The sequence below is a fragment of the Linepithema humile genome, chromosome 2, assembly GCF_040581485.1.
Source record: "Linepithema humile isolate Giens D197 chromosome 2, Lhum_UNIL_v1.0, whole genome shotgun sequence".
In the NCBI taxonomy this organism is placed as follows: domain Eukaryota; kingdom Metazoa; phylum Arthropoda; class Insecta; order Hymenoptera; family Formicidae; genus Linepithema; species Linepithema humile.
This window is the reverse complement of record NC_090129.1, coordinates 10,218,997-10,246,809: the sequence shown is the minus strand read 5'-3', so window position 1 is coordinate 10,246,809 and position 27,813 is coordinate 10,218,997. Positions and strand designations below refer to the sequence as shown.

At 39.5% G+C, this 27,813-nt stretch overlaps 1 protein-coding gene across 10 annotated transcripts; it reads left to right on the top strand.

Annotated features, from left to right (window-relative positions):
* Positions 1-1,365: 1,365 nt before the first annotated feature.
* On the top strand, positions 1,366-27,664 carry Acsl (Acyl-CoA synthetase long-chain). Of its 10 annotated transcripts, none has more exons than XM_067349015.1 (9): positions 1,366-1,536; positions 15,317-15,458; positions 22,038-22,392; positions 22,904-23,272; positions 23,642-24,037; positions 24,206-24,518; positions 24,598-24,861; positions 24,986-25,264; positions 25,439-27,664. In XM_067349015.1, exons 2-9 carry the CDS (start codon positions 15,439-15,441, stop codon positions 25,591-25,593), a joined length of 2,151 nt encoding a protein of 716 aa, XP_067205116.1. In that variant the 5' UTR covers positions 1,366-1,536; positions 15,317-15,438; the 3' UTR covers positions 25,594-27,664. The 10 variants fall into 10 exon arrangements, with proteins under 10 accessions (XP_067205116.1, XP_012235089.1, XP_067205117.1 ...); XM_067349016.1 differs by lacking the exon at positions 1,366-1,536 and adding an exon at positions 1,565-1,726; XM_012379662.2 differs by lacking the exon at positions 1,366-1,536 and adding an exon at positions 3,071-3,428.
* The last annotated feature ends 149 nt before the right edge of the window (positions 27,665-27,813 follow it).

Below are 27,813 nucleotides of genomic sequence, written 5' to 3'. Positions count from 1 at the left end.
TATTTGTCATGATTTATATATCTTATCTTTCATTATTTGTCAGAAATTTGTATATTGATCATAATATGCAAAAATTATTAGAGCTAGTAATTCCAACTTCTTGATAAAATTACACCATGGACGTAGGAATATATGGACAGAGCGATAAGTGGTCTTATCGGCGAGGGGGGTAAAGCCTGAGCGGCAGGGGGAAATCATGCAGCGGCATGCTGGTCGGTTAGAAAAATGGCGATGTTATTAATCTAATCTTGGCTTGGCGCTTGCGCAATGAATAATATTCATATGTTATAAATTCCGCGCTCGTTTAGTTACACGGGTTACCCGTAGCCGCCATCTTGGTCGGCTAGTTTTCCCCTCGTCTTTCTGGCTTCAACCCCGCTGGCTAAAGCTCTGTCCATATATTTTTACGTCCATGAATTACACTGACTGACTATCTTACAGATAAAATATTTCGTGATATCAGTTTATCGACAGGTTTGATTCAACATTTTATTCCATGACATAAATATCTATTGAGTAGTTATCCTGTGGATAAGTATGAAAATGCACTTTCGGTTTGTACAATGCTAATTTCGTGTAATTAAAAAGTTTCTGGTTACGTTAATATTTTAATATTTATTGTACATTGTGATATATCTAACGAATAGAATAATATAAGAGATTATTTCTTCAAAATTTATACGCAAAAAAAGGATAAGTTGGATATTTATTCATATATATTTTGTATTATGGAAAATACTTAAATAATTTGATATATACAATAATAATTCATTTCTGCAGTTTTTACTCTAAGAAAAATTGTAAAAAAATATAAACATATTATCGAAAGTAAAAAAACTTGTACGATTATTAGAGAATTTCGATTAACATTTCATCTTTTGTAAATTCAACAAGATGCAACAGTTTGTCGTGGAAATCGATCGATGTATGGTAAATGTAAATTTATGAACTGTAGATAAATTTAAAAACTGCAATATCTTCTCGCTTACCTGATAACTATTGTTTGAATGTGATAGCGCGGGATATTGTGAGGTTATGGCGAGAGTTTGTTTCCATCGATTTTGCAGCTTCTACTGCACACGCAAACATTTTTCGGTTTGTTTTACGCGCGATTGACACGCATATGAAACGCAAAAGATCGCAATCACGTTCTCGTTTACGACGCAGCGGATTGTAAACACGTACTCAATCGATCGCCGGTGCATCACGTTAGCGAAGTTTGTCGTATACGTCGCGCGAGGTTTCGAGTTATCGATCGCGGACTGGCGTGACGTCACCGAGGATCACGCCACATCCCCGCCCGTAGCTACTCGCCGTCCGATTGGCTCCGCGCTCGAGCCGGCTGTCTATATTGAGATCCGCGACCGCGTATCGGCTACTCCGAGTCGAGCTCCTACGCTTGAGTACGGCACGATATGCGATGCAACGTGGTGCAATGAGTCTAGTCTGACACTCGACGCATATTGTACACAACGCGACGAGTAACCGTTAACTTTCAAACTGAACGTTTTGCAGTGAACGCTTTAAATAAATAAGGTATGTAAGTCCGGCACAAAAGTTGAATAAGATTTGTACGCGCGTAGAGGCTATGATTGGTTGACATCGCTATTTTCGCCGCGCTAAAATGAGTAGAGCGGTATTCGCGTTATTTTTGTGTGCCTCGTTTGTTGTACTAACAAAACATTAAACGGAACACGAAACCTGAACATTCACACGCGCTTTCAAGGTAAGAAGAGTGCAGTAGATTTGAATTTTATTATTTTGAGACGCGCATATATTGTCATAGAAATGTATAAAACGAAAAAAAAAAAAAAATCTTTCGTTTTATATGTGCTACCGTGTGTATGCAAAATTATAGATTGTAGACTGACTCACTGTATCTAGTAATCTCTATGGTAATCTCTTCGCACATATTAATGCGCAAATGAGTGATAAATTATTACATGATGCAATTTGCACGTTACAAATTTCCTGCGTCAGCAATGGCGCATATACTTTCAACTCTCAATTATTGTTTTTAATGTCGATTTAAAATTTGCACTTATAACGTACATATAGTATTTTCGAAACATGTCCGGGTGCCGGCTTAAACACGTGTAACTTTGTAAGTGACCGACGTTACCATATTGCGGCCCGCAAAGTAAGCTTTGACCAATGCAACCAAGAGAGAAAGAAAATTGAGTCGACTATATTTACCTCTAACTGATATCAACGTGGTGCTGCTGAGACGATAGAAATTTAAACTCGTATAGTAGCGCGCTTCATGAGTCACCTAATTCCGTAAAATTTCGAATTACTTTATATGATATATGCTGACAGAAAAATTGCTTATTGCAAAAAGTAAAAAGTTAAATCAGCTTACTTGCATTCGACCGTATATAGAATTTTTAAACTTTTTCTTCTTAATATAATTTTATTTTAAAATTTGTGTGTTTAATGTTTTATAGAAGGCAAAGAAAAATGATTTAAAATTTATAGAAAAAATATACGGAAATAAATAACTTCTTATTCACATTTTAAACATGTACAATTTTTTATGTTCTTGATCTGTGACCATTCTTGGGATTGTGTAAAATTATTCTATGAAAATGTGAAACTCATGTAAAACTCATGTGTAACAAAAAAAGGTCTTAAAATAATCTTATCAGGAAGTATTTGCTGATTCCAGAGCATTAGTTGAGCATTCGATAAATGCAAGACGCGTAACAAAGCTGCTCGTTATTTTAAATAAGTAGAACGGTATTCGCAAGATTGTAGAATCATCCGTGTACAGAATGTTAAACGGTACAATGAATACTTACATGCGCTTTCGAAGTAAGGTGATTTTCAATTTAAAATATATGACAAATTATTAACATTTTTAAAAACTGACGCATACTTCACGACAAACTTTTTATTCAATTTCGCGGAACGCAGGAGACGCGAGGGGTGAGAATTTTTTTTGAAAGGGCGGCGCGCGGTACAGCGATAAAGGTCGGAAACTCTGAAAACTATAACGGTTGGTGCTCGACGACGCTCGACAGGGGACGCTCGCGGCGGCCCATCGATCCCGCTAGTTTCAGGCGGCAAGATGGCCCCGGTGTTGATCCTTGGAGTCGGCCCATGTCCCGCATCGGCGTTGCCGCGTACATATACCCCAGCAGCCAGTCGTGCTGTATGCGCGTGATACGACGGAGTGAGTACTCGTGGCATGAGTGTGCGACGCAGCATCCCGATTTGTGACGACGATGACAGCGAAGTCGCTCGGTTGAGTGCTGAGAGTCAAAATTCGCTTCATTCGCGCGTGAGGCAGGAAACCGTGTAAACTGTGGTAGGAACTTTCTTTCGAGTTTTCGGTAACTGTGGCGAGGAGCCACATTGTACGGGAGCTGGTCGTGACGAGCGGTCGAGCGTGACACGTCCTTCAAATCGCAATCCGCAAGAATAACGTAAGCAATGCCCTTGTGATAAAATCTAATATATAAACCGCAGTGATCCGGGAAGAAACACGAATATTCTTACCGCTGGATTTTGTACGAGAAACCTTAAACGGTGATTGCCGTACAATTGCGGAGTTGATTTTCAACGATTGTCGAAATACGCGTTTTAACAATTAGGTTAATGCGTAGTAGACTTTACATAACCATCGAAATAAATTATATAAATTGTCGTCGATATAAATCACTGTTAGAACTTTAATAGTGAAAACTAATTATTTAGCATATATTAATCCTTAGACATTACGAGACAACTTTGAATAATCCAATACATTGTTTCTTAGAGCAAGATGGTTATTTAAAAAAATTTTCAAAACATTCTAAAGATTAAGAGAGTCGCACGTTGAATAGCCATGTTGAGAGAAATTATATCACTATACATTCGCATAATATTTTTATTTTGCAAATACCAGATAACGGAATACACAAGACTTGTTATGATTATTGACATTGAGATATTCATAATGTTTCAATAACTGCTTAGAATTCTGAATTCAAGATTAGTTTTCCGCAAATTTCTTAGTGAGGTATTTGTATTTCCTTCTGATTCATTGTCCGCACAAATTCGTCACCAGCGTTAAAGTACGAACGAGCAATTTGAACGTCATTCGTTTCTCCGGCTTTGAGCGTGGCGCGATATTATTGGCTGCAGTGCACACTCAAACCTTAATCTAAATCCTTGGAAGCCCGTTACACTTGGAGCCGTGGGAGATACTCAGGCGCCGACCTGGCATACTTGTACTATTATTACTTCGGTAGTTCAATCGATTATTCGACTCCTCGTTTCGATATGGTCACGCGACTACGCCAGTTGTGAATCTGACGAATGTCACGTGCTTCGTTTTCGGGCTGTTCAATTTCAAACGGATAAATACGCATTTTAGGTTACCGTTTTTGTCGCCATTTAGATATGTAGGGAAGGCTGTTCCGAGTAATTCGTCGCAAAAATCAAGTGGGAGACGACATTGGTTTAGGAGATATAATAAATTAAAGTTTCGCAATTTTAATTCTTCTGCTGTTATAAACTACTATATTGCATTATACATTACGTGAAGTTTATGCACGCCGTATGTACGTGTTTGTACACAAACACGTTATGTAAAGTTTTTGTTTACATTTTTTAAAAGATAGCTACATGATCATAGATATTTTCTCAGTCGGCCTATTTCTCGCAGTTCGTCAACAGCTTTCTAAGCTTTGTTGAGGATTGCAATATATTATTAGATTTTCTTATTGATCGAAAAATTATTCGCGGATACGTTAAACGTCCACGGTGTGAAGCAGCTGTCGATTGAATTCGTGAGCGTCATTATTTTTCTAGTGAAAAATATTTATGGAATACGTCGGCGGCTTCGCTCCAAAAAAATCTGACCTAACCTAATTTCAATTAACTAGTCGGAATTAGGTTAGGTTAGAGTTTTTTGTGGTGGATATGAAGGGCTCCGCCCCCTCTTCCGCCCGCGTGTGAAAGTTGTAAACAGATTCTTTCAATCAAATAATAAGATTATCCACTTCACTGTTCGTAATATCAGTTTCTAACACCTAAAGAAGCATTAAAATTGTGAAACTTTAACTTGTTATATCTCTTGAACCAATGTTCCACTTGATTTTTGCGATGAATTACTCGGAACAACTTTCCCTACAATACATAAATGGCGACAAAATCGTTGTAATCTAAAATATATATTTACCGTAATGTTAATTAAACTAACTTTCTAACAGTTTAAAACAAACAGTGGACTTTATTCGGGTAATCGACAATGTTTGTTTTCGAAATCGGAGTTTAATTCCAAAAGTGGTTTGTCTAAAGGTCGACCGAAGATTGTTCGAGATCCTCTAAGTGTATAGTTTTCGAAAGTGTGTCCGATGAAGTAGGACAGATAGTAGGATGGTGGTTGTGTATCGAGTTCAACCGCGAGCAAAGTCTCGTTCTCAACGCCGGTGCCGATCCGTGCCGGACAGCTGGCCGGCGCGCACCGTTTCCACCTCCGATCGTCGCGTGGCGTCGCTTTATCGCGTGAGTTGAGACCTCGCGGTGCACGCGCCGTGGGTCCGAGATCAAAGATCAAAGGTAGTGCGGACTCGAAAGTTACAAGCCCGTGTGATTCAGTGCGTGATAACGTGCCGGTTTACGTAGCGCGTTGTTTAGTCGTTCGCCGACTGTCTCGGAGCGCGGGTTTGCGTCTCCTCTTCTTTCCTCTTCCTCACACACACACACACATACATACACATAAATATTCCATTCAATCTACCTTGGTGGCGACGTGCACGCACCACACCCGAGCAGAAACGTAGGCAGAGAGACGCGCAGCGCGAACACGGCATACACACGCGTACACCCACACCATTCTTGACCCTTGAATCGCGCGTAGTGATAATTTCCTCTCTCTCGCGCGCGCGCGCGCGCGCGCACGCCTGATCGCGGTGGGAAAAGCGAGCGAACGGCAGTCGGCTGGAAGAGCGACTCGGCAATCTCGGTGAAGCAGGAAGACGAATAAGGGGGAAGTGTCCGTTGTTGCGATTCGCAAGGTAAGCGATGGCCCTGCTTGCTGATTGATGCACGCCGACTAAGCGTGTCTGCCACCTGTGGCCGTCGGAACCTTGCCGTGTCCGCGTGTTTTTCGTGTCATTAGCACGACGCACCGTAATGCTTAACGGTTAACGCAATAGCGAAGGAATATCAGGAATAGAAATACGCAAAGAGATTATTAGATCGTTAAATCAGCAACGGCGGTATGCGCTTCGACGCAGGATAGTAGCGCAAATAAATCAGTTCGAATATTACATATGCGGAAATTTATTTTGAAACATTCTAGTCTGCGGTTTGGTCCATTTTCAATCAGGATAATAGAATTAATTATTTAAATATAGTTTATATTTTAGATTCTACTAAAATAATAAAGAGAAATTTACATACCTCGGGTTTTTTGAGGGAGAATTAAATAATAAAGTTATCGCATGTTGTTTGGAATTCGTAAAATTTACATCTTGTAATCAGTAATGATTTTTTTAGAATAAAAATATTATTTCCAAATAAAGCGTGAAAAGCCATAAAAGTGGAGTGCGCTATTAACGTAATTGTCGTAAAAGACATTGTTACTTTAACAATAAATGAATTTTTAGATAACATTCGTACTTAATTATTAGCATCAGTATCCTGCATTGGCTTTACTTAATTTAATGATTTAATAAATGTTAAACTTTCTATTTATTACTATAAAAATTTAAATTTTTCAGACTTGCAGATTATAATGTGCAAATTTTTTCAAGAACCATTTAAGAGTCATAATAACTATTTAAATTTGCTCAAGACTTAAATTTTAATTTAAGCCATGCGCAGCATTTTAAATTTATATCCCTCTTAATATTTTTCACAAGCGCTGTCGTGTAATATAAATTTTTTTTTTGAATTTTTTTATATATACACATGTATAAACTCAGATTTTATCTATGAAAACAAGTGTCGAATGTGCCCACATTTTTAATAAACATGTAATTAATTTTTTAATGTTTAAAATAATGTTGCATTAGAAAAGTTTTGAATTGAGTATTTTATTATTTACAGAGAAAAATCGAGTTTGAACGATTTAAATCGCTTTGTTAGACTGTATTTATCGATCAAACATCGAAATCTTTAATATGGAGCGGAAGTATACGCTTTCTTGAAAGACTCGTAGCATCCGGTACTTTCGCAACGAGTTAAACTCTCCTTTGACGCGCGCAAAGTCGATTTTTCCCCGCTCCGCATCGCGCGTCAACATTTCGCGATGATTCTCTGAGTCAACCGTAGGACTTCCTGGCGACGCAACCCACGAGAAATTATATACCGCTTCGGTGTCAGTGCACGCTGAAACGATCGCGTTTATGCGAGACATCTCGCGAACGGAAATGCGAGTCATCAGTTCCTTATCGATCTGGGATAAAATTACCAATTGCGCGAAAAATTTCCTGTCACGTCAAACGATGGCTCAATGATCATTAAATCAGTCGACATTTTTATCAATGAATGTATAAATAATTATGCAGGAAACCGCCACCAATTTGCGTATTTATTCAATCAAAATGCATATTTAAACAGATTGCAGTGATAAAAATTCTGAGCATTCTTCCGTACATCGTTAATTCTTTTACGGGTTTTTTATGAGTTCCTTTTTTAAAGCAAATGCAATAATAATAATTTAAGATTACATGTCGCGAAACGTCTTTGCAATAGCTGTAATAATTCTTTTGACTCTCTATACTTGATAGGATAATATTTCTCGACTTTGCTTTCAATGCGCACATGATACATCGTCTTTTTTGCTAGGCACAATAAAAAAATGTTTTTTATTTTCAACCTTCAATTACTTTTTTTATATTTTCTTAGAATAACAAAATGATGTTTCTTCTTCTTGAAGAATGTCTTCGATTAATCAGTTCTTGTCGTATTTGTTATAACGATGAAATAATTTCCACTTTTCGATGTTAACAAATAAATTTGAGATTCTATATAATTAATTTTAAAATATAGCCTAAATGTTTTTATTATGCAAAAATGATCATTTTGTTTCACACACGTGAAGAAAGATATGAAGAAATTATTTTTATTTGAATATGCATTAAGACGACAATCAAATAAACAGATATTAACAATGTTAATCCGCGTACATTGAAATGTGGAGTTAATCGTATTAATCCCGATGAATAATTACGAGCTGCCAATAAATTATTCATTATTTGTTTTACTATTTCCGGAGGGAAAAAGATCGTTAATTTATGATGACGATTCTCATTATAATATCGACTTTATCTTTCCATTATTTCCACATTAGTTTCTTTACCTATTAAGGTAAAATAATTATTTTTGAAGAATGGAATTGTGTCTTAAATTTTGAATTAAATGGAATTGTGTCTTAGCTGTCGGCTGGTTGCTTATTGGCCACCGGTGAAATCAGTCACGGTTGCGATGCGCGAGATCGAGTGCGACGGTATTCGAGGCAGACGGACGTGAATGATCGCTTAGACGGAAACAATCCGTAAAGTAGTACATGGTGGTTTCATCGTTGACCGCGTGCGCGCACGAGGTTATTAATAATGGCGATGTAGCGTGAAATCTTCCCCCTAGTGGTCCCTCTTCCGTCAATTCCCTTCCGCTCGCGGCGGTGGAACAGGTTTTTTAGATCGGCACGATTACAGGATTAAGCTGCTCGTCTTGGAGCTCGGTAATCAGGTGAAATCGAGTACAGATTTCTCGTACAAATTGATAACAAAATACTGACATTGTCTCGCGATCATTCGATCGCGCAATCCAAGTCAGAATTTTTTCGATCGAGCAACTTTCTGTCAAAATCATGCGCGAGTGTAAAAATCGTGAATGCCGTTATTTATTTTTAACAGCCGCAAAGTCAACTCACAGATTTAAAGGCGATATATTTGAAAGACGTTTTATTTAAATCATATTGTTATGCAACGAACGCTTACGCAATGAAAGATGTATGAATCCTCTGGAGTTTTTAAGAAGCCACAAAACGACTAATCCATAATATTTATAACATTATGCGCAGTCACACAATGTCAAGTTTAAAAGATTATTATTTTCGAGATGGGAATCTTATCTTGTAGTTATGTCGAAACTCTCGGAAGTTCTATTTCGAGATGTATATATATGTTTAGACACGTAATATTAAATATATTGCTTCTTGCTGCTAGAATGTTCTTTCTTTTTATTTGTTTTTTTATCGCGTCGATCGACAGATAATCGGAGAGGAGGAAACTATTAGAAAGAAACTTTTAAACTCACTATATTGTATTTTTCACACTATACGTCTTTCGTGTATGAGATTTGCTTGAAATTCAGCTATTTTCTGGAAAATTTTTCGGGATCACAAAAAGTCTCGGTTATTTTAGTGACCTGCGGCCTTTTATGTGATGTATCGTCGCCAAGGGACAAAGTTAGCCCCTAAAAAGACAGAAAACAGGTATACAATCCATCTCAATGAATTCTGAAATACCAAATCGAGGAATTTTATTGCTATTCCGAGTAGAAAAACCAGTTTGCAATATGTGTATTATTATACTCATAATACAGAACTTTTTTTTCTTCTTTCTCAATCAAATTCGTTTCTTGATTGGTTCTTACGAGAATTGTCTGAGATTGTATCTTAATCTTTGTTCGATCTTATAGCGTTTTCGATTATACGGATTTTGATCGACTTAAGGTTGATCAATCACCATTTTACTGTGAATTCACGTCTTTTATTGACGGAGACGATGCAATGACGTCATTAATCAACGTTGGATCGATGAAAATCGGTATAATCGAAAACGCTATTAGATCATTCGTGACTCGATCAGTTAGGAATTGAAGCGTGTGAAATCCGAAGGTTTTGTTCTTACTCACTGAAGAGCTGATCCTTAAGATCTGATCTGGAATCCAATAGCAGTTAAGTTTGCGTTACGTGAAATTAAAAGTTTAAATTAAATGTTTGTACGGCACTGTAAAAGAATTCGGTAAATTTTTGCACGAAAAGTGTTCGATACATTTACAAATAAAATGTAAAAATAGCACGACAAATGATGGAAATCATGAAATATAATGTGAAATTTATAAAGTCATGTAAATTTATAATATTTGTTTATAATTATTACATGTTATTTGTGTAAATTTATCGGTCTTTTTTAACACGTAGGGAATTAATTTTCATACTGCAATGCAAAACCGACGCAGATGATTTGCATTTAAACGATGTAATTAACTCGTTGCGTTCTATACATCGCAGGATTGTTCGCCGCAATCATCGATATGTTTTAACGCTAACAAACTTGCGTAATCGCTCGCAGCGGAATAATTCGCGTTAAGGCGCACTTAATCGTGATTGATGGAAATTAAAGTGCGTGATTGATCGTTCAGTCTTGAGCAATCGGCCGGCCGCTTTATCTTAGCGCTACTTAAAATTTTCACGCGTATCGCAATGTCGAACTTTCGCGAAACACATCATTCATTCCGTTTATGTCGTCTTTGTACATTTTTCTTTACATTCAATTGATATCATCTATAAAGCTGATATTATGGGTGTGCGCAAGTGAACACGTTTTTTTAACGATGTCCTTGAGAATATTGATTACCCCACTGCGGGTGTCGGGCTCCCGCACGATTGGTGGCGTCAATACGCTATGTAAATTTTCTTATTCCGTCGTTTTGCCAGTGCGTAGAAAAGTAGATCAAGTGTCACTCCTTGTAAGACTAGTGATCGATTATGTCAACAGTTGAAATTGTGATGATCATTGATCACAAGGAGAAAGAAAGAAGGAATGAAAATATTATTTCACAAAACATTGAAATGGGAATGCATTAGATGATGTTTCAATTAGAATATTTGCTGCTTTGGTAATTGAATGGCACACAAAAGAAATTGCATTCATGCTAATTTGAAAAACAGGACTATCGTAAACGAACAAACGAAACAACGCAACAGATACGAGATAGAACAAGTTCAAGAGCTGACATTCAGTTGTTACATAAGCAGGCTATTATGTAAAATTTCTCGAGTTCTTTATCTGTCTAAGTGTCATTAAATTCCACTTAAGAACATATTTCTTGTTTATTATCTTCCTGATATGAGTATTATTTATAATTTCAGCTATCGATGAATACAGCGATATTTTCCGACGTGCGTTGAAAACTAATTTACCTTGAAGATAAATAATTGGAAACAAATTTGAAACTTGACTAGGCAAGTAGTTTTCAAAAATTTTATTTCGATTTTAATTATCTATTCTTGTTATTTGTTATGCAATATTTTTGAATACGATTTCGGATTTATCATCGGACAAGAAATCGAAGAAATTATTACGTCTGTCGTAGCCAAAATAAATGCAAATTATAAAATACACAGACATATTATTGTTTCAGCGGCAATCTTTATCTTGCGCTGATATAAATTTATAAAAAAAAAACAGTACGGAATCAGCGATCTTATTTTATGAAAAATCAAATTTATTGTGCAAAACAAACCCTTGTATTTTTTTTTCTCATTATTTTGCTAATAAGCGCCGGCGAACGTTCGGATTGTCGTGTTTGATTCGAATCGAAGTGCAATCTTCGGAAGCTCGTCGGACATGCGGTTTCGAATTACACTCGCATACGCGATTGTGTCACGTTCGCTAAATACGTAGCGGAGGACGGGGTCATTCGTGTGTCGCGAGCGCGGCTTATTACTGCGCGCTTAAGGGGGTGTGTGCTCGTAAATTGGGTCAGTGACGTTAATTCGGATACCCGTGTTGTTCGAAGCAAGTTAACCAAGGTCGTAGTACGCCACGCAGGAAAGAGATCAGCATTTCCTGCTCGTCAGCGTCAAATGATACGCTCATGATTAATGCGAATGTTAGAAAGCACGTGTTTACGGCATTCGCGACGGCCGTTTTATCTCGAAAGATACACTTTACTGTAAAAATAAAACAATTTGAAATAAATTAGCGATGAATAATAATTGTGCAGGAGGAATTGATGAGCTAGTAAATGAAATAATGGCAAATGGAATAAGCAGCAAATATGCCAATAAAAGAAGCCAATTTAACGCTTTCAATAAGAATAATTGAACAATTGTCTGTTAATTGTCTTTTAATTATCTTTCGAAAGTTCTGCGAGACATGTTGATTCATAAGAGCGATCGTGGCGCTCGTCGCATTAAAGCAAGTTATTTTCTTGCAGAAGGACGAATGTTTCTTGTCATTCAAGCACAAGTACAAAGTCTTATTGGAGCATTTTTATCTTCAAATTATCTGTGGACATTGAAACATGAGTTTGCGACATTTGTAGCGTGTACATAGCTCATAATTTGTTCAACGTTTTACATTCTTTCACAGAAGAACATACACAACTTTTTGTATATATATTTTTTTACACTTATACACGTATGATCGCGCTGTGCGAATAAGCGTGTACAAGCGCGCTTTAATCGAATCGAGTGCTTCAAGACTTTAACGCGCGTTACGTATGTAAATTGATTTGATCTTTGTCCAAGACAATAATACAGCGAAGCAATATGGCGCGCGCGCTGCGAATAAATATGGCGTGCGAAAATAAACAGTATTATTCGTGCGCCGGCTTTAATTACGTCCGGCAGTTTATAAACGTTTGGGCGTCAGAGGTGTAATCGATCGCGCGCGCAGCCCATCTCGCGAGCATTCGTCACGACGCGATGAATGAAGGCTACGGATGCGAGTAGTGACGCAACGCCTGGAATAGTGCCAGTAGACGGGACCTTTATCGGTATTACGCGACGCGATAGCACCACTTTATAGATATTCCCTCGCATCGAACTTCGTACTCGTCGATAAAACGAAACGGTAAAAAAAAAAGAAAGAAAAAAAACCGAGCAATGAGCAAGTCAAGAAGTAAATTGCGCGCGCGCGAATCTCGCGCGCTTAATAATGTCGGCTGCACGTGGAATCTGATTGCTCAATGTTTTTCGGTGTATAATTATATATTCGGACTTTAACCGTCGGACGACACGCGGCCCGAATTTAACCTTTGCGCAATGTTGACGCGGAGATAAAGATTTTTGCGCTGTGAGTTTCATTTGAAAAGCATATGTACTTTTTGCCGATCTTTTTTACATCTTTTATCAGCAGACTTTTGGAATACGAATGGTTTATGTAAGATATTTCGCAATTCGCGATTTCAATTTTAACACACTTTGCGTCGCATGCCATTGAATTCGAGTGTAAAGAAAACGTGCCCGTATAAGTTGCGTCGAACGGAGAAAGAAGGGCTGTTCGCTAGCTTCGGGGAGAAACAAACGAATTATTTTCTCTAATTTCCATCGAGCGTCCTTTAAAAGTTAAACAACAGCTGCGGAATCACAGATCCGAGCCTGGTCGCTTTTCGTGCCGAATCAAGTGTCACGAATCTCAATAGTTATCTCTGAACGAGTGCGAACTTTGGATCGTAGTCTCGTAGGAGCCGATCAAGGTTCACCGTTTTGTATAATGTTTGATTCGCCTTAACTCATCGTCTTTTGATACGGCTGAAAAAAAAACCTTTGATAGCGAAGGAATGTGAAATACAAATTGCAGAACAGGTTGTTCGTTGCGTACGCAATTGATTGTACATTTTTTGCCGCGTTACTTCGCAGTTAATTGTTTATCGTTGACAGCACGCCAATTGTTCGTTTTTTTTTTTTTTTTTTTTTTTTTTGTAAGATGCGCATCGAGGCTCTTGCATAAATTGCGCCTGGATGCTCCGCTGAATTTCGACCGCTCCTCGCGTCGAAGACAAGCGGACTGATTCGAGTGCCGACGCGATTAGCGCGAGAAAAATTGCGCGCGGACTTTGCGCGCCAATAGGATCGATTATTATAATACAGGGGTTAAACTTGGGCGACTAGTCGCCGCCGTCATCGGCGTTAAGCCGCGCTCGCTCTCGCCTCGCGCTTCGACTGCAATGCGTGCATTCCGTTGCGAATTGACACGTGCACGGCGTATATCGGGGGCAAAGTGCACTTGACCGAGTCGGTTGCCGTGCGGTTAACGGACTACAACGAAGACTGCGACGCCGGGGAAAATTGCGAACGGCGTTCGAGGAATTCTTCGCGGCGTTTCACAATGCCGTAAGAAATCGTCCGTGGGGGATCGATCGATCGATCGACTCGCCGCGACAATCGGTCTTCGAGAGTTTCCCATTTCACGTCGCGCGATCGAACGAGTATGTACACGTTGCGAGAACGTAAACGTAAACCGTTGCGGTTTACTCGTTATTTATTAAACGCGGGTAAAGTCACGGTTGTAAATTTAATTCGCCTAATAGCGCGATGTACTTTTTACAGTTTCGATTAGTTAATTATACAATTGCGAGCAATTTGCGCAGTCTGTTATTATCTTATATTCAATTAGGTCTCCGTCGGCGCATTAAAGATTCATGAATTAATCTCATTTTTTTTTCTACACATCAGAATGATCGCACTTATACACAAAGCGTTGCGATTATTTTGTTTGATAATGTATGCGACGATCTGCGTTATCACGTATCAAACATGAGTTCGACATGTTAGACAAACATATCAGTTGTCGCTCAAGTAGATAAGCTGTTTTTAAAGCGGTAAATATTTTGCAACATGGAAAAATATCACCTGCGAAAGAATCACGAGACGCGTGTCGCAGTACAATGAGCGTCTTCGGAATAAAATTATGTTTTAGCGAACATATTAATTGCAGCAAGTGGCTCTTTGTAAAAGAATATTTATCATCCGTGTATTAAATCAAATTAAGCACTGCAATCAATTCTCCACTCTAATTAGCTTATCAACATTATCGATATTATCTTATCTATTAATGAAATAATATTTTATTAATATTTAACATACAATTTTTTTCCCTCATTCTGAAAAAACAAGAAAGATTTATTCCGCTTGGATGATTGTTGTTGTATAAAATATACAAATATACCGCATTTTCTGTCTACACGAGAGTCTCTGCAGACTTCAGTTTCTATTCCAGCAATTCGAAAACTGAAAATAGTATTTTCTATTTTTATTCTCATCTATCGATTTTTATAGGATAATAAAGTAACTAAAAAAAAACCACTTAAAAATAAGATAAAATGACTGTAAAATACATTTCGCACTTGCAATAATTTACGTAATAAAAAATTGCGTGTTTGAGATTTACGATGTATTTTTTCAACTTTACGTTCTTATCATTATCGTCGTAGCCGATAATGCTGCGCTCGTCGTACGAAGGTCTGGAAACGTCATTTCGGAGACGAGAGAGAGAGAGAAAGAGGGAGAGAAAGAGCGCGTGTGCTTGAAATGCACCTCGCATACACTAATCTCGCCGATTTTGGGAATGGTTTTTCTTTGCAGTGTGATTAATCCGCATCAGAAAGAGAGAGAGAGAGAGAGAGGTCCCCTCACTCCTCATTTACCCACCGAGCGGTAAAGTGTCGATTTTGGAAGTAAGGGTGACCGGATAGTAAGCCGCCACCATGATCGTGGACGATAAACAGTGAGTCGTAGCGTAGCGCACGGAAAATGCCGCTGTGTAGCTCGTAGATTGTTATATGAGCTTGCACCGCTATGCATCGCGCATCGCTGCATCACGCCTGCATGAGCCCTCCTTCTCTACGCTCTGCAGCTTTATCTCTCTGTCGCTTACGATTTTTTTTTTCAACGTCCTCGGACGCGCACGGCCCACGATTGTTCGAATCCGAACGGGCCTCCGAAACGCGTCCGGTGGATCGAGCTGTTTTTTTCATTCTGTTTTTTCCTGCGATATTTAAGCATGTTTTTTTCTCTAAAATAATCTTCTACAATCTGTAAATATTATTTGTCTCTGAAATCTATTCATACGAACTTTAGTTGCTGTTTCTTCTTTATGCGCATTATCCTGTTCAAGAGTTTCGAGCACTTTGCAGTTTAAATAAATGAATCCTTTTTTTGTACTCACTGAAAATATGTAAATTTAGAGACGTGCACATCGTTCGGTTAAAGTTTACGATTGAAATGAAAGATTGCGTATATTTGCAATGTTAGCAATGTTTTGATTTACACATTTGATTTCACAGAATTTTGGCATTTTGGCGATTGAATTTCCGCTTCGATTCAATTCAATGTTGCTTATTCTATAATGAAAAGACAATTTATTCAATTCTTCTTTTCAATATAAAATGCAAATAACAATTTATTGTCGTTTTAACTTTAAACTGCAGGAGTTGTAAATAAGAATCTTGATACCGCGAACAAAATATTTGCATCTGGTTTTATCTAAAAATTATAGAGTTTTGAACTCTAGACTTTTGAACGATAGTGCATATAACGATTTTTCCGTATCACCGTAGTTTTGTGATATATTTTGCAATTCAGCTAGTTATTTTTTGCCACTTCTCGATTTATCTGCCTCTTAACTCCAGCACAATTTTTAGTTTTACATGTTATCGGCATGTACGGTATGTGAAATTAGATTGTACGATAGTGTATCTTGTGCTACGTACTTCAAGTAAAATGTGGCAGTACGATTCTAATCTTTTATTCAGCTCGAGTGCATACAGCTGAGTTACGTAAGTCAAATACAGAATCATGCTGCAACATTTGTACGTACGCTCTGTAAATATCTTCATTTTTTTCTCCCAGGGAAACATTTTTTAAGCGTGAAAGAGCAGACAGGAGGAATTCAAACAGTCGACAGTATCGCAAAGTCGATTGTAATTTTCTTCGGAAACATTTCTATACATTTTTCAAATCACGAGCGCTCGAGCGCGAGTAAATTTACGATTTGAACGAAATGTTCTGCGTGATTTGCCTTTATCGACGGACATATTTTTACTTTGCATGTATTATTCAGTCTGCCAGATAGTATACTGAAGTATATGTTAAATTATACAAAACCAATCGTGGTAAGAAGTGAAATTCAAGCAAAATTATGCTAATTCGTGCTAACATAAGTAAACAAATACTACGCAGTATTACGTGATATAGATTTTGCCCACATATCGCTTCGCGCTCGAGGAAAAAAACTGAGGTGCCGCATACATTTTTATCGACTCTTGCCATCTCTTTTCTCCGTTGTATGAATTTATAATAAATGATAAGCGACCGCGTTAGCTGCGGAGACCGGCAGTAAGACGCCAGTCTTTAACACTATTATCCCGCTTGCGGTAATGCAAAGTCTTTACGCTCGAATATATCGAAAGTAAACCGCCAAGTTCAAACAGACACTCGCTAATCGCTTCTCAATCGTTGCAGGTGAGTGATTAATAATCGGCAACATATCGATTCCTCCGTTGAGAAACGCTTGCCGCAAATTCGATCGTTTTCGTTTTTCGACTCTTCTCAATTATACACAGCTGTGCCTTTTGATATAAAACTGAAGCTCAAAATTACCGTGCGCGCTTTCGGCGCGTCAAGCGTCCGCTCGACGCGTTTTATTTGCAAAAGCGGTAAAGAATTCCGGTGTAATTCGAACTCCCGCCGTGATACCTTTTTTTTTTCCCCCCTCGGTTTCCGATTGCGACCGGATTCGATCCGTTTTTCCCGACCGCGAGGGAAAAATTTCCCCGCGACGGGAGATGCCGCTGCGCGGCAAATCGGCGAAAAGATAAACCGCAGATGGTCGCAGCGATCCAGCGGCCGATGTACTCCGCGCATTTGCCCGTGAGACGTCTGTTACCGCATAATTCTTCCCTTCGTCCCCACTTCGACTTCCGTCTCACACACACACAACTACGGACGTGTGTGCTCGACCGCAGATAAGGCCCTGAGAGACCGATCGGCAGCATTCGTCCGCTGCGTGAACTCGCGACGTTCAAAGTCCGCGGTGATATTGAAATCTCGATTGGGCTGATGGCGCGCTCCCTCGTCTTCCAATTTTAATCTTTTTCACTTTGTAGCCTTTACAAGTATGCCTGAAAATGGTGCCGAATGGCTCCTTCAATCATAAATTCTACAAAGCGCGAATACGATTTTGTTTTGGTATCTTCGTGCCGTTTTGTTTTTTTATCTGATGAAAATTTTGACCAAAGTAGCGCGTGACGGCAGACTAAAAAAAGCACAGCGTTATTTAGAATAATTTGCAATGTAGCGCGCTTGAATCATTTGGCAAATGTCGGGAATCGTGCAATAAAAATTAACATGTCGACAAAACAACTTTGGCATATCACGACAATTAGAATTGCATTAAAGTTTCCAAACTATTTTATTAACATAGTTTTGTTTAAACAAGCACTTCTCCGACGTAACAACTGCAACCGCGTACGCGCGCTCTCCTCTGCTGCGTAATTTCAAATCAAATCTTCCGATTTTAATCTTTTTTACTTTGTAGCCTTTACAAGTCTGCCTGAAAATGGTGCCGAATGGCTCCTTAAATCATAAATTCTACAAAGCGCGAATACGATTTTGTTTCGGTATCTTCGTGCCGTTTTGTTTTTTTATCTGATGAAAATTTCGACCAAAGTAGCGCGTGACGGCAGACTAAAAAAAGCACAGCGTTATTTAGAATAATTTGCAATGTAGCGCGCTTGAATCATCTGGCAAATGTCGGGAATCGTGCAATAAAATTAACATGTCGACAAAACAACTTTGGCATATCACGACAATTAGAATTGCATTAAAGTTTCCAAACTATTTTATTAACATAGTTTTGTTTAAACAAGCACATCTCCGACATAACAACTGCAACCGCGTACGCGCGCTCTCTGCTGCGTAATTTCAAATCAAATCTTCCGATTTTAATCTTTTTCACTTTGTAGCCTTTACAAGTATGCCTGAAAATGGTGCCGAATGGCTCCTTAAATCATAAATTCTACAAAGCGCGAATACGATTTTGTTTTGGTATCTTCGTGCCGTTTTGTTTTTTTATCTGATGAAAATTTCGACCAAAGTAGCGCGTGACGGCAGACTAAAAAAAGCACAGCGTTATTTAGAATAATTTGCAATGTAGCGCGCTTGAATCATTTGGCAAATGTCGGGAATCGTGCAATAAAAATTAACATGTTGACAAAACAACTTTGGCATATCACGACAATTAGAATTGCATTAAAGTTTCCAAACTATTTTATTAACATAGTTTTGTTTAAACAAGCACATCTCCGACATAACAACTGCAACCGCGTACGCGCGCTCTCCTCTGCTGCGTAATTTCAAATCAAATCTTCCGATTTTAATCTTTTTCACTTTGTAGCCTTTACAAGTATGCCTGAAAATGGTGCCGAATGGCTCCTTAAATCATAAATTCTACAAAGCGCGAATACGATTTTGTTTTGGTATCTTCGTGCCGTTTTGTTTTTTTATCTGATGAAAATTTCGACCAAAGTAGCGCGTGACGGCAGACTAAAAAAAGCACAGCGTTATTTAGAATAATTTGCAATGTAGCGCGCTTGAATCATCTGGCAAATGTCGGGAATTGTGCAATAAAAATTAACATGTCGACAAAACAACTTTGGCATATCACGACAATTAGAATTGCATTAAAGTTTCCAAACTATTTTATTAACATAGTTTTGTTTAAACAAGCACATCTCCGACGTAACAACTGCAACCGCGTACGCGCGCTCTCCTCTGCTGCGTAATTTCAAATGAAATCTTCCGATTTTAATCTTTTTTACTTTGTAGCCTTTACAAGTCTGCCTGAAAATGGTGCCGAATGGCTCCTTTAATCATAAATTCTACAAAGCGCGAATACGATTTTGTTTCGGTATCTTCGTGCCGTTTTGTTTTTTTATCTGATGAAAATTTCGACCAAAGTAGCGCGTGACGGCAGACTAAAAAAAGCACAGCGTTATTTAGAATAATTTGCAATGTAGCGCGCTTGAATCATTTGGCAAATGTCGGGAATCGTGCAATAAAAATTAACATGTTGACAAAACAACTTTGGCATATCACGACAATTAGAATTGCATTAAAGTTTCCAAACTATTTTATTAACATAGTTTTGTTTAAACAAGCACTTCTCCGACGTAACAACTGCAACCGCGTACGCGCGCTCTCCTCTGCTGCGCAATTTCAAATCAAAGTTCGCATTGGACCTTCATCTAATTGACATTTTAAGCGGGTTAACGTCAAATCGCAGAAACCGATCGTGATGCTACGCTATATATTGCATCACAATTAATGACATAACTCGTATTGCGCTTGTCAATGATGCATATACCGCGCGTTTGATTTGCAGCACCGTCAGTATAATCGATCGATAGTGAATAAGATTAAAAGAAACTTGATTAATAACCGTCAGCGGTGCGCCAAGTATTGACATAATAGTGCGATGTGACATAAGCGTGGATCGTTACACGGCGATACGGCACAATCGACGGAGGAATTAAGAAAGAGAATCAACCGAATATATACAAAGCAACTGATCTAAATTGGCTTTATGATTGACTTCGCGGAGTGATATTTTATCGGACTTGACATTGCGAAGCGATATTGTTTAAAGCGGATACGAAATGAACTTTTCGGGCTTATCTCCTTTCGCGATTGCGAATAGTTTGATACTCGTAAATTGGACGAAAATATTTGTAGTTAAACTTAAGTTGTTGAATAAATATAGAAACAAAGTGAAAAAAAAGTTATGAGCAAAGATAAAAGCTATATCGTTGTTCGCTCTTAAAGAGAATCATGCGTTACGTTAGATTCTAAATTTGTAATGTTGCCGGCTATTTATAAATGTAAATTGTAAGTTGCGATACTTCCGCAAATGTTTCGACGTTACAAACTTTGTTATCGCGAATGCACGTATGACCGCGACATTTCAGACCTATTTTTAGATCCGACTGAATATTTATTGCAAAAAATATTGAAAGTCTTTATTCATTAATGAAAGATTGTATTCATTTGCATTCATTAATAAATAAATGAACGCATTCGCGGCAGACCTTAAAACCTTTTACATATTTCACGAGCAGATCAATGTTGCGATTTTTAGAACATTATAAAAAGAATTCCTAGAAATACGTAAAATTAACTATGCACACTATGTATTTTCTCTTTCGCTGAATTGAAAATCGATGTATTCGCAATTACTTGCTGCATGGAGTTTTCAAAAGCATATAATTGCTTTAGTACTTTTGTCAAAACTGAAGAAAAAAATTATCTCTTTTAAAAATCAATTTATTCCAACGTTCAGGGAATAATTAGTGTTAATTATAATTAACTTATATATTTCTAGTTAAGTTCCTTAGCCACAGAAGCACGATTACGTTTTCATAATATATGTAATTGATATACTCGTTATCGTTTTACGTTTGTCAGCGAAGCAGAGATATCTTTTCCGTTGAAAAGTGAATTTATTTGCAGCACTTCCAGGAGACACTTCTCATCGCCGTAGAGAAATCAAATTACAATTAAATCCAAGTGTGTACATCTCCAGTTGAATTTCTAGCTATAGAAATGCGATTACGTTCCTGTAATTGTTGATATACCGTTATTGATATAACGTCTCGATCGAACTTGGCTATCTTATTGCTTCAATGGCTTGTTATTGTACCACTTTATCGATCTCAATAGAGATGTTATGTATCTTTGAGCGCCTCTTCTTTCTTCTACGCACGTAGCATGATCAGTTAGTGTTACACAATCTATATAGCCACGTTTGTATGATTTAGAGAAAGAAAAATCTCGACGGAATTATTTCTCATTAATTAATTGCCTGCGCATTGCTAAAATTGCTTCATTATTACCGTCACATTATATTTGCATAATATAAATAATATTTGATACTTGACTTCGGCTGATAGCCTTTACTCTCGTTTACGCTTCGAAGCTGTTCACTCGCATGGATATAACTCGCCCAGATATTCTCGTAGCTGATAAAAGTATTTTGCACAGTTTGAGATAGCGCTCTCAATTTTAACACTTTTATATATATATTCTATTTTTTAAAAGGTCTAAAGATTGATCTTGAACATTTTTCAAGAGAATTTTCTAAAAGAATTTATTTACATTTATGAAAAAAACTTCTTAGAAATCACTGACTTGTGTGTAGTCGTTGTTTCTTTACTTCCAAATTTCAATGTCACGCAAAAGTGTTACGTCTCAAGGTTTAACGAAGCGATTGTTAAGTAACGAATGCTCGAGCGATTTCTCGATTTCGCAGGGAAATGGAGAATTTCTGGATCAGCGGCGCGATCCACGCGATCAAGGCTCTGTCGTACGTGTACGACCTGCTGACTTTCCCCGTGTATCTCATACTACAACGACCTTGGGAGAAGCGCAAGGCCTCGAGGCGGATCAAGGCCCGTCCAATCTCCAAGGATGAGAGCCAGGTGACCTATCGAAGCGTCGACTCTCCGGGGTTGATGCACATCATGCTGGAGCGCGAGAAAATCGACACTCTGGAAAAGGTGCTTCTCTGGGTCGTTAAGATGCACGGCGAAAAGAGGTGTCTCGGCACCAGGCAGATCTTAGCGGAGGAAGACGAGCCTCAGCCCAACGGTAGAGTTTTCAAAAAGGTAAGACGCTCCATATATCTCTCGCTTTTTGCAATTAGATTTTAACGCACGAGTGAAATAATTTCTTGAACAGTTTAGTTTAATTTTTTAGAACACATATAATGGAAAGGCTCATATGATAACTATCGAATAATATAATAGAAAGGCATTGAGAGCGGGATGTTGGTGCGAAATTTTTAATCTTTCTTAAAGAAATTAATTTATTAGTCTACATAAGACAGTTAAGTTGCACATCGATCTTAGATCGAGATACTTAAAGTGTACGAAGAGTTTAGTACATTGTTCTCACATATGGAGAATCATCATGTACTGATAGGAATTATTGGAAAGAAAGGAAGAGAGAGAAAAGATATCAGGGCGCGAGTGGCTAAGCCGGGAATTGAATTAATTTTTTAGGTTAGATTCTTTCGAGAACTTCTCGCATTACTTGTTGCGCAAAGAAGACTGTTGGAATGATTCAACGTATTGATGCAAATATTTCTCGCACTGTAAAATCTCATCTGTTTCGCAGTATAAAATGGGAGAGTACAAATGGAAGACGTTCGGCGACGTCGACAGGCTGGCCAGTTCCTTCGGCCAAGGCCTGCTGGAGCTGGGCATGAGGCCGCGCAAGAACGTCGTTATCTTCGCGGAGACGAGGGCGGAGTGGATGATAGCGGCGCACGCGTGCTTCAAGCAAAACTTCACGGTGGTGACGATCTACGCGACTCTGGGCGACGAGGCTATCGCGCACGGCATCAACGAGACCGAGGTGGACACTGTCATTACGAGTCACGATCTTTTGCCAAAGTTTAAGCGGCTGCTTGACATGGTGCCGGAGGTCAGGACCGTCATTTACATGGAGGACCAACTGAAATCGACCGACACCAAAGGCTACAAGGTGCCCTTTTTTTTTTTATATTCATTGATCTTCGATTGCGTCTTCTTGCAATTGGCATTCCGATCAAATTTATGCAACTTTTGCATACGCAGATTCGCAATTTTCTTTTTAAATAGTCACGTAATAGCGAGATCGCTATCACGAAAAACGTTAATAATTCGAGAGAGACCGATTGTTACCACTGGCTCGGTTGATAATATCTCCTTCTCGCAAGTCCGTCTTCGGTATAATGATTCTGACATTGACTGTGATTGACTATCATTACGCCATTTACATAATGCGGCGATAATGCGTCGGCGCTGCTAATAATCAGCGGTGTGATTTTTCCGGATTTCCTTCTTTTTCTTCATCGTTCGCGCTTTGTTTCAGGACGGAGTGCGGCTGATACCCTTCTCCGACGTTATCAAGACGGGCATCCAGTCGACCGCGAGCGGCACCTCGCCGAAGAGCGACGACACCGCCATAATTATGTACACATCGGGTTCGACGGGGGTGCCGAAAGGCGTCCTGCTCTCTCACAAAAATATCATGTCCACTTTGAAAGCGTTCTGCGATGCAGTGACGATTAGGCCGGACGACGTCTTCCTCGGCTTCCTGCCGCTGGCCCACGTCTTCGAGCTCCTGGCCGAGAGTGTGTGTCTTTTGAACGGAGTGCCTATCGGTTACAGCTCGCCGCTCACGCTGATCGACTCGAGCAGCAAGATTCAGAGAGGATCGAAGGGTGACGCTTCCGTTCTGCATCCGACTTGTTTGACCGCCGTACCGGTGAGTTCTCGCACGAGTTTCCGACGTGTGGAAAGACGACGGAGAAATATATAAAAGTTGTGATTTCCAGTCTTTCCTCCGCGCGAGTTTCGTCTCTCAATGTAACTTTTACAAAAATTGTTAACCGTCTCAGCGGAGGGTGTGAGATTGTTCGTTCGCCTGTTTCAGCTTATTCTCGATCGCATCTCCAAAGGAATAAACGAAAAAGTGAAGAAGTCCGGCCTGTTCAGGCAAGCGATCTTCAATTTCGCGTACGAGTACAAGCTGAAGTGGACCAAGCGGGGCTACGAGACGCCTCTTTTCGACAAGTATATTTTCGGAGCGGCGAAACAGGTGCTCGGCGGTCGCGTCAGGCTCGTTCTGTCCGGCGGCGCCCCGCTCAGCCCGGACACGCATAATCAAGTGAAACTCTGCCTGTGCATCACCGTAACTCAAGGATACGGACTCACGGAAACAACATCTTGCGCAACTGTGATGGACGGTACGCGTCTCATTAGTCTGAAATGAAAAGGCCGCGGGATAATTGAACGTCGCCTCACCGTTGTCTCCTTCGTTTTCAGCGTTTGACAGGACCACCGGAAGAGTCGGAGCGCCCACCACGGTTTGCGACATCAGGTTAGAGAATTGGGAAGAGGCTGGTTACCGAGTCACGGACCATCCGCATCCCAGAGGGGAGATCTTGATCGGTGGCGATATTGTTTCGGCGGGCTACTACAAACTGTCGGACAAGACGAAGGAGGACTTTTTCCAGGAGGACGGCAGACAGTGGTTCCGAACAGGTGACATCGGCGAGTTCCATCCGGACGGCTCCATCAAGATTATCGGTACGTCGCAAAACAAAAAACATACATCGAGCGCGAAGCTTCCTTCTTTTTTTCACTTCTGCAATAAGATTGTAAACGCTTATGCGTCAATCACTATTTTCGATTCGTGAAAATCTATTTGCAGACCGGAAGAAGGACTTGGTTAAGCTCCAACTCGGCGAATACGTTTCCCTGGGCAAAGTCGAATCCGAATTGAAGACTTGCCCCGTCGTAGAGAACATTTGCGTCTACGGAGACGCGAATAAAGCGTACACCGTCGCGCTCGTCGTGCCTAACCAACATTATTTGGACGAAATCGCCGACACTCTGGGGATAACCGAAAAGAGGAGCCTCGAGGAGCTCTGCAGTAATCCGGAGATTGAGAAAGCGGTACTTCAAGAACTCGTTGAGCAGGCGAAGAAATGTAAGTTTCTAACGTACTACATTTATTTAAGATTGTTACGTAAGATTGTTCAGAAAGTTTCTCAGTTTTTTCCTTTATGAGAATTATCAAGCGTAATCTAACACTCGTATGATTATATTTATCGTCTTTACTATTGTCATTTATCGTTGCTGAATGATCTTCCGGTTTCCGCAGGCAAGCTCCAGAGGTTCGAGATACCCGGCGCGGTGAAGCTGTGCGCGGAACAATGGTCGCCCGACATGGGACTCGTGACCGCGGCGTTCAAGCTGAAGAGAAAAGCAGTTCAGGAACGCTATCAACACGAAATCAACAGGATGTACGCCTCGTGATGTTCCGCCATAGGTTGCACCAAGTGTTGCGCGTAACGGGAATCGAAATCTAAGAAATCATCTCGTCCAACAGACGGTACCTCGTTAATCCTCAGATACACATAAACTTTGTCGTAAGCCCACGGCCGTAAGCGCGCCGAATTACGGCGCACGTATCGGACGTTCGCGGCAGCCGCGTGCAATCGAGATCAAACTTCCGATCCCGTCCGGCGTTCGGCCCGGACTGTCGTCGTCGCGTGGCGAAAAAGTCACTCGGAGAAACGCCGAGATTTTTCGATTCGAAAAAAAAGAGGGAAAAAAAATAGAAAAAAAAAAAATGAAAGTATCGCCTCTCGCATTTCTTCGTTTGGGTCTTCCGAATGTAATAAATTTCTCGCGATTTCTCATCGATATCAATTGTCTGTCGCAGACAAGTTGAATATGGTAGCGTAAGTCGAACGCTCGGCCGCGAGAGCGGCGAGTGTCCATTCAGCCCAGCCGATACGAAGTAGAACTTGGCTCGCGCTCGCCGAGTATCGACTTTACGCAGCCGTTATCGCGAAGTGATAATGATCGATGTGTTAAAGTTACGCGATACAGCGCGACGCGTGTCGGCGAGAAAGAAATACGTGGTGCAAGACGATTATTCCGTTGGGAAAATCGCCGTCGTCCTATTTTCCTCCCCCCACATCCTCCCCCCTCCTACCCCCTTTATCGATTACGCCGATCGATTTGTTGTGCCTGTATTCGTAGTAGTGCACCCACCTAATTGTTAGTGTTAATGGGCCAGTCACGATACCTTCGCGAACGAGCCGACTCGGCGCAAGCCAGGCGACTCGTGCGCTGTACTTATTTCAAATGTTATTCAAAATCGTCGAGTTCGATCTTTCGGAAGGGACAACTTCGCGCGGGGATCAAAGCCCCCCCGGTGGGCGTTTCGCTTTCCTGCGAACGACACGACATATGTATTTATAGAGGAGAAATGAGAAACGAAGCTGTTTGTGTTCCGGCACGCTTAGATAAATTCAAAGGGCAATTTCAATGAATAGAATAATAATTATGTGAATTAAATTTCTCTCTCATCGACTACTACCACTTAGCGTTATACTTCGTCTTATACCGTCTGTGTAGTGATATGTCAAACATACTTCTGCCTACTTTTCGAAATACCAGTTCAAGCATCACGATATTCCCAGCAACAGAAATTGTATTTTTGTGTATGCATGTATGTGTGAGTACATGTGTGTGTAAACGCGTTTGTTTCATTGTTGTATGCTTGTATGCACATATGTCCACGAGGGGAGAAAAAAAAAAAAGATTAGGGAATAAAACGTATGTGAGCTTAAGAGGAAAGAGAAAAATCATTTACAAATCTATAATTGTTCTTCACTCTCTAATTTTCGCACGCGCGTATCTCTGACGGTTCGAGTTTCACAAACGAATTCGTGTACATTTCGGGGTTGAACAACACGGTTGTACTATCTTTGTATTGAAGATAAAATAGAAGTACCTTGTTGTTTAATTCGTGTACGTCTACTTACAAGTGGAAAATCATTTGTCACGCTTCATCGTCCCGTTTTCTTTTTCTTTTATTCCGACGCACCGCTCGACGAAAACACGAGCCGGCAGAGAAGGCTGTGCAGTGTCCATTAAATTTGTACCATACAAAGTCTGGTCATGCGACGCACGTAAGCAATCAAGTCGATACGTGCGCTCGACGTACAGATACGGGAGGTTAATATTTTTCGTATGACTTCCATTTCATCGTACGAAATGGCGCGAGTTTCTACTATTAGCAATCGATGGCGCAAAAATAATTTAATACAGGCAGCTCACTTTTGTTTCCATTCGTCGCGAGAGTTCCTGCGGTATAGCTAAGTGTACGGGATTTGGTACTAATCTCTATTAATTGTTAAGCTCTGTACATTACTTGGTTAGAGACATGGTCAGGTATTACGACATCACAAGATACAATTATTATTAATATTATTATTATTATTATTATTATTATTATTATTATTATTATTATTATTATTATTATTATCATCACTTGAAAGGATGATTTACAAAATAAATGTACAAAGCTATACGACATTGCCTTAGATTTCATTCTATACACCTGTTTCCACTATTATTCCATTTTCCGCAAAATATTTTCACATGAATTCTTAATTAAAGATCAACGAATTTGAATAAATACTCCTTTATTTCAGAAGATGTGATATTTTACGTCGTAGATTT